Source organism: Nasonia vitripennis, chromosome 3 (assembly GCF_009193385.2).
Source record: "Nasonia vitripennis strain AsymCx chromosome 3, Nvit_psr_1.1, whole genome shotgun sequence".
Lineage (NCBI taxonomy): Eukaryota > Metazoa > Arthropoda > Insecta > Hymenoptera > Pteromalidae > Nasonia > Nasonia vitripennis.
The window spans coordinates 17678137-17691545 of NC_045759.1; the positions used below are offsets into that span (position 1 = coordinate 17678137).

Here is a 13409-nt window from a genome sequence, read left to right on the forward strand (position 1 = left end):
TAAAATTGATTCTATCAGTGTCCGATGTGAAAGTAAGAATTTCTAAATATCGTCATTTCAATCAATTTGGCACACATCAACAAACCTTACTACTAATCTACGATCTTAATTTTATGCGAATGCAGAGTAGTGAGTATGTAGGAGGGCGATATATTCAAGATAATAGATTTACGCAGATTTTACGATAACTCATAAAGTTGTCACAATATAATATGACTTCTTCATAAATAGAAAGGAATCTTAATCAATTCCAGAAGTGTGCGCTTATTGCATATCAGAATCATCGGATTGATAACTGCTTGATCGATTACAAGCCCTGCCACGATTGATAAGAGGAAAGCTACATAGAGCGTGGGATTAGAGCTTGACATGGCCTTGTTAAAATAAGTCACTATATAGAAAATGTATATAAAGCCGTGCGATCGAGGCAGAGGCTAGTCATATCGATTTATTTTCCAGACCAGCAGAGGCACGATGAGTTTGACAATTTTGACAGCTCTGTGTGTGGTCGGATTGACAGTCGCTCTAAGTGACGGAGCAGCAGTATCTCCGGAACTGTCTCTTCTTCCGTCGGAAATCCAAGCGCTGGATTCGATTTTCCCACAGGATTTGAATGTAACCGAATTGGAACTAGCTCTTCGTGCTGAACATCCCCATACGCATCTCACTGCCGTAAGTCTATAATTAATGATATAAATATCTGACATCTAATTTTATTGAAAAAGTTGTCAATCATCATACCTAAAAGCGTATATATAGATTTACATTATCTATAAACCCGGCAAACTAGATGCTTGTTGTGGAATTTTTTCAATTCATTTTTCGTATTTTATTTCATATGCTATGTTGATTAATTTTGATAAAATTTTGTTTAGAAACAGATCGTAAAATCAGTAGATTGCATATTAATAGCCGTTATCGATAAGGTCGATTAGCGATGTACCATAATACAACGCCGTAATTAAATTAATTACTAACTTATCTACACAAATTCAAATTTGAGCGACGTTCGTAATAATTTACATTAAAATAAATAATTCTGATTCCAGGTCGAAGTGATTAGGTTGTACAATTACAGAGTAGAAACTCATACCGTTAAAACAAGCGATGATTACATTCTCGAGTTGCACAGAATAACGGGTAATAAAGATAATCCAATGCCCGATGGTAAACATCCTATACTTCTTCAGCATGGATTGTTGTGCAGCTCTATGGATTGGGTGCTCGCTGGTCCGGAAAGAGGATTTGGTAAGATTTTTCAAATCAATAATTCACTAATTAACAAATTAAGTTCTTACATGGAATGGTATCTGTGCAGGTTTTATTCTCGCTGATGCCGGCTACGATGTATGGCTAGGAAATGTCAGAGGTAGTAAATACTCCCGGAGACATAAGACACGTACCGTAGATGATCCTGACTACTGGAACTTTGAGTACGTAATTTAAATAACACGAAATATATTGTTGCGTAATATTTTATTAAATCATCAAATTTACCGCGTAGTTGGCATGAAATGGGTGTTAATGATCTGCCAGCCATGATCGATCACATTCTGAAAACTACCGGATACAAAAAATTGTTTTACGCTGGACACAGTCAAGGAAGTACAGCATTTTTCGTTATGGCCAGCGAGCGTCCTGAGTATAATGACAAAATTAACGCTATGTTCTCGCTTGCGCCAGTAGCCTACTGCTCGAAGATGTTCAGTCCTATAATGCAATTTCTCGCTCAAATCGTAAAACCCATTAACGTGAGTTTGTTATTGTATGCATTTTTTTGGTGCTTTGAATATCTCATGAAACTAATAAAACTGTTTGCGAAATTGCAGCTCGTTACAAAATTCATAGGCTTGTACGAATTTAAGCCTACGAATGAATTTTTCAAAAAGTTCGCATCAGTGATTTGCGATGCTAGTTCCATCTTCCAACCAATATGCGAGAATGCGGTATTCATGATTACCGGCTTCGACAAAGATCAAATGGATTTGGTAAATTATATATAGTTTTTCTTTACGGATATTTATGCATCATTCTAGATGTTTTGCTCAAGTTCTGTTTCTTTGCATTTACAGTCGCTGCTCCCAGCTATCTTGGCTCATATTCCAGCCGGAGCAGGTGTTAATCAATTTGTTCACTATGCACAAATCATCAAATCAGGTATAAAAGAGTTATTAATTGTGATTTATATTGGACAATATTCTTCGATAGAAAATTTACTTATTTCAATGTAATTTTTTAGGACGATTCCATCAATTTGATTATGGCATGTGGGGTAATCTAAAAAAATACAAGAGATTAACGCCACCATCTTACAATCTTAAAAAAGTGAAAGCTCCAATTTCCCTTCATTACAGTGTAAACGACTGGCTTTCGGATCCAAAAGTACGTATAACTCTCAATGTTAAATACGATTCGTAATGTACTTTATTAGTAATACAAGTATTCTCTTGGATTGTTTCAGGATGTGGAAAAATTGCACTCACAACTTCCAAACCCCGTTGGAAAGTTCCGAGTTGTTCACGACAAGTTCAACCATCTTGATTATCTTTGGGCGAAAGATGCCAAAAAACTTCTTTACAGTAAGATCATGAGCATTATGCTTCGTTATAAAGATTAATTTAAAACGAATAGTTGTACCGCAGTTTTAAAATAATCTACGTAACATAGAACCAAGACTAGTCGCAAGGCGCAAAGACTTAGAAAACACTTATTTTGCGTGGGCTATGTGGACGTTGCTATCGTATTAGAGGAATCGTATATAGCGACATCCAAAGTAATCTCAATTGTTTACAAAAGCAATTTCTGTTAAACGGTTCTAGTCAAAAATTTGAACAAATTTTAACCCATCGTAGCAATGGAGTTGTTTGTTGTAGAAAATTAACACTGAAAATAGTACTGGATATATTAGTTTTCTTAGTTTAACTTTAGCTTGTATATTGTTATAAGGATGAGGATATACCTATGTGATATGTAATTATAACAATAAATATATTGACTTTCTTATAATTTTCGATACATCTCTTACCGCACGAAAAAATTTCTACCCACAAATCCTTCCGATTCTATCTTTGGCATCTTCAAACCCGGCGCGTGTATTCGCGGAAGAGTACCACGTGAGGGGGGTCTCGTTAAAAATTGAACGAATGACGAAAAAGAGAGGACAAACAAACTAATTCGCGGGAGTTCGAGTGAAAAAGTCGCGTTTCCCCGGCAAATGACTCAGAAGCCAGCCGATAGTCGGGCGAGTCAGGCCCTTTAAATGGATCGCGCGAGATCGCTGTTTACCGCATATTATATTTTTATCAAGTATACTTGCACTGTGTTGAACCCGACAAATATTCTACGATAAGGCACTACTAGTTCAAGGATTTTTCAACAAAGAGGACACCAAAAATCGAGCTCTCCTCGCGGTTCAGTGAATCCAACAGGAAAAGTGCGGATCTGCAAATTTTCAAGTGAAAAATCGGCCTTCGGATGGGAAAAGCGAAACGAGTGGAAAGAGTTTGAGCGCGTTTATAAATAATGCGCATCGCTTGAGGAACACATGCGCGACACAGCGTGTGGAAGCATTATTATATCGTGCGATCAAGGCATAAGCAAGCGAAAGAGCGAGCGGTGGTGGCAGCGGCGACGACGCTGCGGTTCACGGGGTCAAGATGCCGCGCGGAAGCCGGCGTTCAGTCGACGATCGAGGCCTAGTCGAGCGCGGCAAGGGTATCGTGTGCGCTGCTCTGAGGTACACATATTGTATCTGCACTTTCGCTTTCTCTCTGTCTCTTTAATCGAGTGCTGATTACCGCTATCTATCTTATCTCCGGCTACCATGCGCGCTTACGCTGCTTTTTCGGCTCCTTTCTCGCTTTGGGTGCATTCTGTTAAGGTTTGTAGATAGCTATCGCTAGTGCGACTGGTGAATCATGGGCTCATGCTAATTTTATGTTTTCATTTGATGAGCGTACGCGCCGCGAGCGGTGTTTGTCAAAACGGCGTGACCTATTGTAAGCTAAACTAGAGGTTCAGAAACGGAGCGTAATTTACGTGGAACACGTGTTTGCGCGAACGGATGCATTGTGTGACCTATTTTTATTTTTCCTTTTTTAAGAAAGGTCAAGTAAGATGTGCTTGAACTATTGTTAAGATATACGTTTATCGTGTCTTGAACTTATAAGGTTGGTGTATGGAGTTGTCTTGCTTTGTTCCGTCCGATCGTGTTATATGGTACGCGATCGTGAATCGATTTGGGTCTTGGAAAACAGTTGTAACGAAAATCAAGTTATCACACTATGTATACCACTGAACTAATACTCAATACTCAAGCTATTATTTAACTCATTAACCAAATGATAGAGTTTGAAAGTTGCACACACTGAGAAGCGCCAAAAACATGATTTTTCTAAAACTGTATACAGATTTTAATTCATATACAAGGCATCTCATATTCCTGGCGATATAAGACGGGCATCCCTTAATCCAATCAATGCTAACTGGCATAATAACATCAGTTATTTATTATAACGATGGCTTGTGGCAGTGGGTTCGAAAAATTTAGAATGTATGAGAATTTCATAAGATACAGTAGATATACGGAAAGCAATAGCGAGCCATGTTAGAAAAGTATTAATTTTATCAAGGTATATCGGATACGAAAGCTGGTCGACCAAAAAGAAAACCTGCATCGTTTTCACAATGTCCTTCACGACACTTTTGCTTCTCACCACGGTCGCCGTGGTCTTGGGCAGCGACACTTACTTCGACACCAGTGGAAGGAATTTGGTATGTATACCCTTTTTTAAATTGTGAATATGGCACATTTGTTGACAAAGTAAACTCTGTGCGCATAAACGAGAGGATATCGATTTTGTTTGAATTCTGAACAAATGTACGTATTGAATGATTCAATCTGACGTTTCTATAGCAGCTGATATAATCAGGAAAAACCGGTATTAAAGTGCAGACTGTTTTTGTGCTTTGCAATTGTGTGTCACACGTAACTTCTTAACTCTGATACCGATAATATAAATGCATTACATAGTCTTCAAATGAATTTAAAACTTTAAGTTTATAAATGGCCAGCGTTTGAAAAAATTTAAATTTCAATTTTCAAGACTTGTTATCAAGTTTCAAGTTCGGGAGTCTAAATAAAGTATTCGATTATCAGTGTTTGTTAATTTCAGTTTAATCTTGCCCATAAGTGTCTGGATCGAACATGTATGATTTCGATGCATGACGCATCGCGCTGTCTGTAATTGTATGTTTATTATTTGTAAATAATGCCACTGTGACTCAATCAAACGGACAGCGATTATAAAGTAGATTGAAAACTCCTTACGCTTTCATAGGATTACATAAGCCAGACGCAGTAAACATTGCGTTAAATATAGATCAGATTTTTACCGCGGAGAATCGCACAAATATAATTATCTAACTTTACGTACAGGATCAAGATTCTATATCAGTTTCATTTCAATTCTTCGATCAATAAATAAGCAACACATTCGTCGTAGCCTTACAAAATATTTTGTTTGACGCAGTATCAATTGAATGTACTTTCGGAATACGAATTGGAACGTTATGCGTTTCCGCCAGTTCTACCGACGTCCGAGTCTGAAGTTGATAAACTAGTCGATCCTGGGAAAGAGACGATATTGTACAGGATCTCATCAGGACCAAAATCACCGAAGAGGCCAGGAAAAAAACCAGTATTTATCGAGAATGGTATTCTCTGTGATAACGATCCTTGCGAAGTGAACAAACCGAAAATTGCAGTCGGTAAATATTTATTATATTTTATTATATAATTGCAAATAATCTTTGATTGTGCGTTTACACAGTTACAAATTCGGTATTAGACACTATACACCCCGGATATTTGCTGTATCTTAATAATTTGAGCTATTAAACGAATTTCGAATTGAAATCTATTTACATGATTGATAAGTTCGGATGACTCGTTCTTCTTTGAAGACGCCGGCGGAATAAATTACTGGGTCATTTAAATCGGCTCGTTGGGAACATTTTTCCAACTTTTATTGTGACGCAATATATGTTTAATATAAACGTGTATACGATTTGCATTTGTACAAAAACAGTCATCGATAACAGGCATATCATGTACACAACAGTACGAAAACCTATCACACCATAACGCTCGCATCTTTTGTAAATTCGAAATGTGCAATGCTTGATTCGCAGCTTACATTCTGGTAGACCGTGGCTACGACGTCTGGCTGGGTATTGGCAACAGCAGCATTGCCGACAGTCACCAATCGTAGGTGAAACATAAATGAATTAAACACACATTAGAGCAAGTGCGCGCAAGTCTATGCACGTGCGCCCGATTGCTCGATGCATATTGCGAATGTCCGTAGCGTGTATGTACATGTTTCCAGGAGCGAGGAAAATGAAAGGAAGCGATTGGAGCGCGTTGCCCAATACATACTGGCCTCCACTCAAGCGGAAGAACTCACGGTTATGGGACACTTTAACGGCTCGGTGCAGTTTTTTGGGATGACGGCGCCTCGTATTATCGCCGAGGAGAAGCCCCAGGTGCGTCACATGTCGCGCTATTTCACGATTATAAATACCTTTTTGTGCTCATTTTATTCTACACGGAATACTATAGCTGTTACTTCGACGCAGCGCCAAGGAATTTGTAATATTATTCGGATTACTTAGACAGTTATAGCATGAGCGACTCAGTTAGACAGGCCCAACAAGGCAGTTGTGGCATATAGGTGGGACACCGCTATATCTAGACTTTGCACGCATATTCAGATAAGGGAAACTGGAAAGTGTCTATGCGCCACCTATCTTCGGTAGCCAGAGGCTAGAGACCTCGAATGTTCAAGGGGGAGGGGGTGAGAAGAGCCCGAAACCGTTCTGTATTACGGCTACATTATTACGCTGTACCACGATCGGTTTAACCTTTTTCTCCGTGTGGATTGCAATGAACGCAAAAATATTCTATTCATAGTAGCTTTTTAAACGTAATGAACATTGTGAAATTTTTCATTTTTCAGTCGAAATTCTCGAGGTGGCTAGAGCACATACCAGGAGTAAAGACCATCAAGAACTTGTACAAAAAAGGAACAGGTTTTCTTACAAGTAAACTATCAACGATTGCATGATTTCTTTTCAATTAATTTTCAAATATTGAACAATGGTTATAGGTCACTAATAAAATTTTGTATAGAATATGAATCACTGGTGCGTTGTTAATTGAGAATCACTAATATTACTTGAATATACACATATACTAACAGTATTATTAAATTGTAAATTCGATATTGATATTTTTATAAACTTTTGTATAGTCTAAATTGTGGGAATAAACTTTTCATCGTATACGTATAAAGCTAGCGTGTTATCGTTGAAACCGATTTTTCTTTTCGTTCAATAAGTCTTTGTTTCAATATTTCTACACTTCGATTTATTGCTAGCATAAAAATATTCTATAAGTCCCAAAATATCAAGTAAAAAGCTTGACCTATTCCCAAATGTTTCTTTCAGAAGGCTACAACGACGTTGTCGAGAAATTCGACAGAATCGGCCGTAAAATCAACTATATCACCGACGACACGAACATTCGCGATTTGAAGGTGAGCGAATCTCGCGGTATTAATGCATTTCGCCGTTTATCGTGAAAGTACTCGTAAAAAAATAATCGTTGCAACGTAACAGCCGTTAGCGAGGTCGCGACGCATTGCACTTTTCTCCCCCTGTCGCAAGCAATCGTATAGTTATGATAACACTATACATACTTTATTTTTTCAAATTCGTGCAATCCGTTATTTTGACCTTTAAAAAGTTTTTTGCATTGCGAATGGAAAGGAGATGATATTATAATTTTATAAAAAGGTATGGGAGTTGTTTAACCTTGGCCGATAAACGCTCTAAAATGCTAACATCAAAAAACTCGAATCGCATGCTAAAATGATTAATCCTCCATTCCGCAAGAAGCCGTTCGTACAGTACATAAACCTCAACGAAATCATCGTAAACGCTACCTATATCGATTTCTAAAAAACCTTCAACAAACTCAATCCCGCGTTACGTGAACCACCATTATACCTCTAAGCTCGGCTCTCTCACCTCCACAAACTAGATACACCGTAAGAAAAAAAACCCTCTGTTTATGGTTTTTCTCGCTTCGCCTTTCGCCAATATGGATACACACACGCACGCGAGAGTTTCGCAAAGCCGCGGCATTTTCAGCAGTGCACTCGTTGTCCTTGACTCGACTCCTCGTCGTTTGTGTCCGTATGGGGGGCACGTGTGCGTCTGAAAAACGACGATGCGCGCACGCGCCTGGGAACGCGAGAGCCCGGGTGGAAAAATTAAAAAATTCTCTCTCGCGAGCCGACTGAGTGTGAATTTTATGGCGCATTGTTTACTCTTTTGGATTATGATAGACACGTGCGCGATGAATTCTAAAGCAAAAGCTTCCGCGCGCGACCATCAGTGGGATATATAATCAGAATGATGTGACGCCTCGGCGGGATATGCACTGTTAATGGCTGTATGGCGTTCGCGATGTTGAATAACAGTAAATATTTGAAGCGGACTTTGGAGTGGGCATTAAACTTTCATGTGCACATACGCTGCGCATACATATCGGAGATTGATATAATATACGGCAATTAAAATTATGCAAAGACCGATTCGCGTAAAAATGCAAAGTGGATGCTGTTAGAATGGGTGAAATTATTGCCGGCTACCGGTTATGAAACGGCTGCTCCGAATGTCGGAATTCATTAGGTTTAGTTTGGCAGTGTGTAAATTTATTGATTCATGCGGTTGTTAGGGATGAATACGTTGGATCGACGTTTTATTATGCTTGATTTATTTTTTCTGTTTGTTTCAGAACACCGTGATGAAAGCTTGGGGGTTTATGCTGAACATGGTTCTACCAACTTTGTCGATAAAAAATTTCTCCGACATGATGGACCATCCTGACGTGTTCTTGGACACCGTAAGCGTCTTATCATTTTTCTCTGATATTATAGTATTTCTAGTATGGACACAGTTATCTAATATAGACTCTGCGTGCGTTCCAATTAGATCTGTTTAACGTTTAATGCTTGACCAGCAGATTAGTTTTATGTGCAAATTCAACACCACATTTTCTCGTTGAATTATTCAGAAAAAATCAACTGTGCGTATACACGACTATCAAATTTACCAATCCTCTAAATTATCGAAGTTTTCTTTTTAAATCCATGAAAACCAGTAGAACGAGAATAGGCATCTCGTGTTATTTATGTGCATAGGCCGGCGTTCCATGCGTTTCGCAATTTCGAAGCAAGCGGTATTCTCAATTTTTTTATCCAAAGCCGATCAAAAAGCTCATTCGGTCCGCGAGCAAAAACCACTTTCTCGTTGCAGCCCGACTGGTTTCGAAACGAAAAAGAAAAACGAGACTCTTTATGTACAATTTTATCGTCGACGTATACGAGCAGACCTATTATTTTCAGTGCTATCCTTCGTTATACCCGAAAATTATACACAGTGTAGTGGCTTATCGTCTACGTAAGATGTTGTCGACTGGAACAGTAAAATTAATAGCGCCGATGAGGGACAGCGATCGATAATTAATATCCCGCGAAAACAATGACAATTGAAAATGTTGCAGGCTCAACTAGTGCGGAAATACGGTTACCAGGCGGAATCTCATCTCGTCGAGACGGAGGACGGTTATCTGTTGACGGTACACAGGATACCGGGTAACAACTCGGCGTCTGTGTATAGCGGCAAACCCGTTGTTCTACTTCAGCACGGGATTCTAGGCAGCTCCGCCGATTGGGTCATGCTCGGGCCGAATCAATCGCTGGGTAAGACGAAAAGAATATTGAGAGCGTTATTATCGTGCGTGGATCAGAGAGAGTCTTGTGCGTATTGCTAGTGCTGAATATTCTGAATTGAATATAACGTTATATAGCCCAAAAATATGTAGAATTGGTATACTGAAAGTTTAAAAAATTGCAATTCGTAACATTGCACTGAAACTACCTTACGATTCACACAAATCGAAAAAAGTGCCAAAAATGGAGTACCAACGGCACGCGGGGTTCCCAAGCGGTCACCCATCCAAGTACTAACCGCGCCTAACGCTGCTTAACTTCGGTGATCGGACGAGAACCGGTGCATTCAGCGTAGTATGGCTGTTGACGAAATAGAATCTTTGAACAAATTTCAAAAATGTCTAAGTGAGTGTAAAATTTTCACAATTATTATCACCCTGACGTGTCTTCAGCCAAATATAATGGCTGTTGGCAGAATATAAACGCTAATTTCAGTTTCGTAGAAACGACTGGGTCTGGTAAATCACTCCCGATGAAGTTTATCATGATGTTACAGTAGAATAAACTAAGTAATTCAGCCAAGAAGTTTTGAATTTATTATAGGGTTAACCGGAAACTCATTAGCGCTAACTAGTTCGTGGGATGCATGATTTCGTTTAACAAACCAAATGTTATAATTGAGACGGCATAATGAAGCATCTGCAGACGCTGTAATTGCTGCTTCATCCTACGTATGGAGCAAACGACTTGAATTTCCGTACTTTAATTATATATCCGGAATTTTGTAGAAACGCCGTGTTCCAAGTATACACGGAATGGAAATTAGTGAAACTTTGTTAAAGAAGCACTGGAAATAACTTCAAACAAGCTAACGTCATCGGCGAATTTTTCTATATCCCTATATCCCTATATAAAAAAGTCATGACCGGATGAAGTGAAGCCAAGAATGCGTCAATATGATTGGCTCATGTAGTGCGCATGCGTCAAAAGTATCGTTAGAATTTTTTGATTTGTTTTTGATTTCTAAAATTAATTCTAATATTAAAAATGTAGTATAATACTATAATACATATCAAATTATAATTTGTGTATTTATAATATTCTAGAGACATTCTACTCTCGAGACATAACCTTAAAATTTTAAAAGGAAGTTGGCGACGAAACCGCGGCAACTTTGAAATTTATATGAGCGCGAAATGAATCATATATTGTAAAGTTTGATATATTTCCGTGATAGCAAACAAATATTAAAAATATCAATCAAGTATTTATATTCCATTTAATAAGTTAATGAAATTATAGTCTACTACAGTGCGCGCAGCGCACTTCGCCAAGTCTAGTATACTTAAAAAATACCTTGTATATATTATGATGTTGCTTATCTTCGTTTTGGTAACACTTAAATATTTATTAGCTTTGCGATTTCAAGCCTAACTCCAACATCCGCTAGAGCTCGGATGTGGACTAGTGAATTATAAATCAATTCACTGCTTGTTTTTCCTGTACTATTTTCTCCCACAGTGCATACCAGTCCACCAAATAAATTTAGCATCGCTCGAAGTTTTAACCTGTAATACCATCATTACGACTACTCCGAAAGACAATTAAAATCATCCCCTTCCAAAATTCATCTAACTCGATTCGTTAACTGTCATTTCAAGCGTCAACTCGGGCACGCGCGCGTCATACGTGGAAAGTTTGCTCTCCAGAGCACGTTAAAGCTACTCTAATCAAAGTAGTTGACTGGATTAGTCTTCGCGAGGGAGATTCGGGTTGCCGACTATACAGTATGAATAATAATTCCCAGCCTACATCCTGTCGAATGCGGGTTACGACGTCTGGATGGGCAACTCCCGAGGCAACACCTATTCCAAGGCACACGTGAACATGTCGTCCAGCGATTCCAAGTTCTGGGAGTTCTCTTGGCACGAGATGGGCATCTATGATTTGCCCGCGACGATAGACCATATCCTCAACGCTACCGGTCAGAAGAAACTGCACTACGTGGCCCATTCGCAGGGAGGCACCGTCTTGTTAGTCATAATGTCTGAGAGACCCGAGTACAACGAGAAGATCGGCAAAGTCGCACTATTCGCGCCCGTTGCCGATATGACGCATTCCAGGAGTCCCATCATGAGCGTATTCACCAAGATCTCAACTCCGTTATACGTGAGTATCATTTCTTTGATTAGATTATCGCTGATTTTTTTGCACATTCTGCATATTGACAAAGGTCGTTAATTGCCGATATTTTTTTTCGATCGTCCGGTGATTCGGAATACTTGAAATTTTAAATTTAATTAATTTATACAACAGAGGCCGACATCGGATAAAGATATGGAATTGTTCTGTTTACAGTACGTAATCAGATTTTTCGGCGTCAACGATTTCCTGCCGACTAATGCTCTACTCACAAAAATCGGTAGAGAAGCGTGCGAGGCTCGCTCGCCTTATCAGGTTGTCTGCAGCAATGTGCTGTTCATGATTACTGGTTACGACGCTTCCCTACTAAACGTGGTTTGTGCACGATATTTGTGTTATCGCTGATTTAGGTGCAGTCCGCAGAAATGATTCGATCATATTTATCGCTTTCAGACTACCATACCAATCATACTCGGACACGCTCCGGCCGGCAGTTCGATCAAGCAGTTCTTCCATTACGCGCAGGGGCACAGTTCGAGTGAGCAAGGCTTCTTTTTTAAACAAATTGCGATTTGATCTAATATAAATTGAGATGAACGATTCGACTATCGTATGCTTGCAGAGAAATTCCGTCAGTTCGACTACGGATCCGCCGAGATCAACAATATATTCTACAACCAAACCGAGCCGCCAGAGTACAAATTAGACAATGTTCGGGTCCCTGTGGCGGTCTACTATGCGCACAATGATCTCCTGACAGATTATAAAGTAGGCATTTCTAAGATTATATACAAAAATTAAAAATGATGTTTTTAAACAGCCAAAATTAAACTTTCGAATGAAATTTTGCAGGATATCCTGTCGCTAGCCAAACGACTGCCAAATGTTCCTGTACTTTACGAGGTACCGGATGAAAAGTTCAACCACATCGGCTTCACCTTCGCGACCAAGGCTCCGAAAATCATTTACGAACCGCTGATGAGCTACCTCAAGAACAGCACCATAACGTAACAAGAGAACCAAGTCAAATGTTGCTCTCATTTGCATTTTTATTTACATTCGAACTACTGCATATCTTACCTAGTCACACGTATATTTTATAATTTTGTGGTATGAACATATTTATAGGAACTATTGTATACGCGGCGCGAAAGCCGATATCTTGTCTGATAGTTGTTTAAGCACGTCGATTTTTTTTCTACATAAGTTTGTTATTTTGTGAAAGCAAAGTCAATGTTTAAATAAATTTCAAAACCACGTATACTCGAATTGAGAAATCAATATTTTCGAATGCGTCAAATCCGAAATGAGAATAAAGCCTCCGGAGCACAAAGACCTTTAAACTATAGAAAGTCCAAGCTGCTATAGTCTCCATAAAAACTACGGCAAAGTAGACGAAATCTGCTTAAAAAAATCTGTATAGCTCACAATCCCAACATTCAAAAATAAATCCACGAGCTATGCTAT

The 13409-nt window shown here is 38.9% G+C and overlaps 2 protein-coding genes and 1 non-coding gene across 5 annotated transcripts; 2 read left to right on the plus strand and 1 right to left on the minus strand.

Moving 5' to 3' along the window:
- Nucleotides 1–408: 408 nt before the first annotated feature.
- LOC100678125 (lipase 3-like) lies at nucleotides 409–3006 on the plus strand. The gene is made up of 8 exons (XM_003424369.5): nucleotides 409–672; nucleotides 1050–1248; nucleotides 1319–1433; nucleotides 1505–1751; nucleotides 1830–1988; nucleotides 2073–2157; nucleotides 2240–2382; nucleotides 2462–3006. The coding sequence occupies exons 1-8, from the start codon at nucleotides 475–477 to the stop codon at nucleotides 2615–2617; spliced, it is 1302 nt and encodes a 433-aa protein (XP_003424417.1). The 5' UTR covers nucleotides 409–474; the 3' UTR covers nucleotides 2618–3006.
- A 210-nt stretch (nucleotides 3007–3216) lies between these two features.
- On the plus strand, nucleotides 3217–13205 carry LOC100122079 (lipase 3). 3 transcript variants are annotated; one of them, XM_032598187.1, is made up of 15 exons: nucleotides 3676–3736; nucleotides 4410–4552; nucleotides 4632–4773; nucleotides 5532–5769; nucleotides 6193–6268; nucleotides 6390–6546; nucleotides 7020–7104; nucleotides 7510–7598; nucleotides 8864–8971; nucleotides 9632–9830; nucleotides 11608–11969; nucleotides 12159–12317; nucleotides 12396–12480; nucleotides 12565–12710; nucleotides 12795–13205. In XM_032598187.1, the coding sequence occupies exons 2-15, from the start codon at nucleotides 4518–4520 to the stop codon at nucleotides 12951–12953; spliced, it is 2040 nt and encodes a 679-aa protein (XP_032454078.1). In that variant the 5' UTR covers nucleotides 3676–3736; nucleotides 4410–4517; the 3' UTR covers nucleotides 12954–13205. The 3 variants fall into 3 exon arrangements, with proteins under 3 accessions (XP_016840204.1, XP_031783256.1, XP_032454078.1); XM_016984715.3 differs by lacking the exon at nucleotides 4410–4552 and having other exon boundaries at nucleotides 3217–3736; XM_031927396.2 differs by lacking the exons at nucleotides 4410–4552; nucleotides 5532–5769 and having other exon boundaries at nucleotides 3222–3736.
- Nucleotides 10050–10168, minus strand: LOC116416994. Its single transcript, XR_004227307.1, has one exon. It is a non-coding gene; the product is annotated as a 5S ribosomal RNA (ribosomal RNA).
- Nucleotides 13206–13409: the final 204 nt, after the last annotated feature.

What these genes read in the sequence shown, in the direction of transcription:
- LOC100678125 (XM_003424369.5), top strand. Translation starts at nt 475, where the DNA reads ATGAGTTTGACAATTTTGACAGCTCTGTGTGTGGTCGGATTGACAGTC. An exon ending in TGGTCCGGAAAGAGGATTTG is followed by an intron (nt 1,249 to 1,318) that starts GTAAGATTTTTC and finishes GTATCTGTGCAG; the next exon opens with GTTTTATTCTCGCTGATGCC. An exon ending in ACTGGCTTTCGGATCCAAAA is followed by an intron (nt 2,383 to 2,461) that starts GTACGTATAACT and finishes GGATTGTTTCAG; the next exon opens with GATGTGGAAAAATTGCACTC.
- LOC100122079 (XM_016984715.3), top strand. Translation starts at nt 3,657, where the DNA reads ATGCCGCGCGGAAGCCGGCGTTCAGTCGACGATCGAGGCCTAGTCGAG. An exon ending in ACACCAGTGGAAGGAATTTG is followed by an intron (nt 4,774 to 5,531) that starts GTATGTATACCC and finishes TGTTTGACGCAG; the next exon opens with TATCAATTGAATGTACTTTC. An exon ending in CGGGCCGAATCAATCGCTGG is followed by an intron (nt 9,831 to 11,607) that starts GTAAGACGAAAA and finishes AATAATTCCCAG; the next exon opens with CCTACATCCTGTCGAATGCG.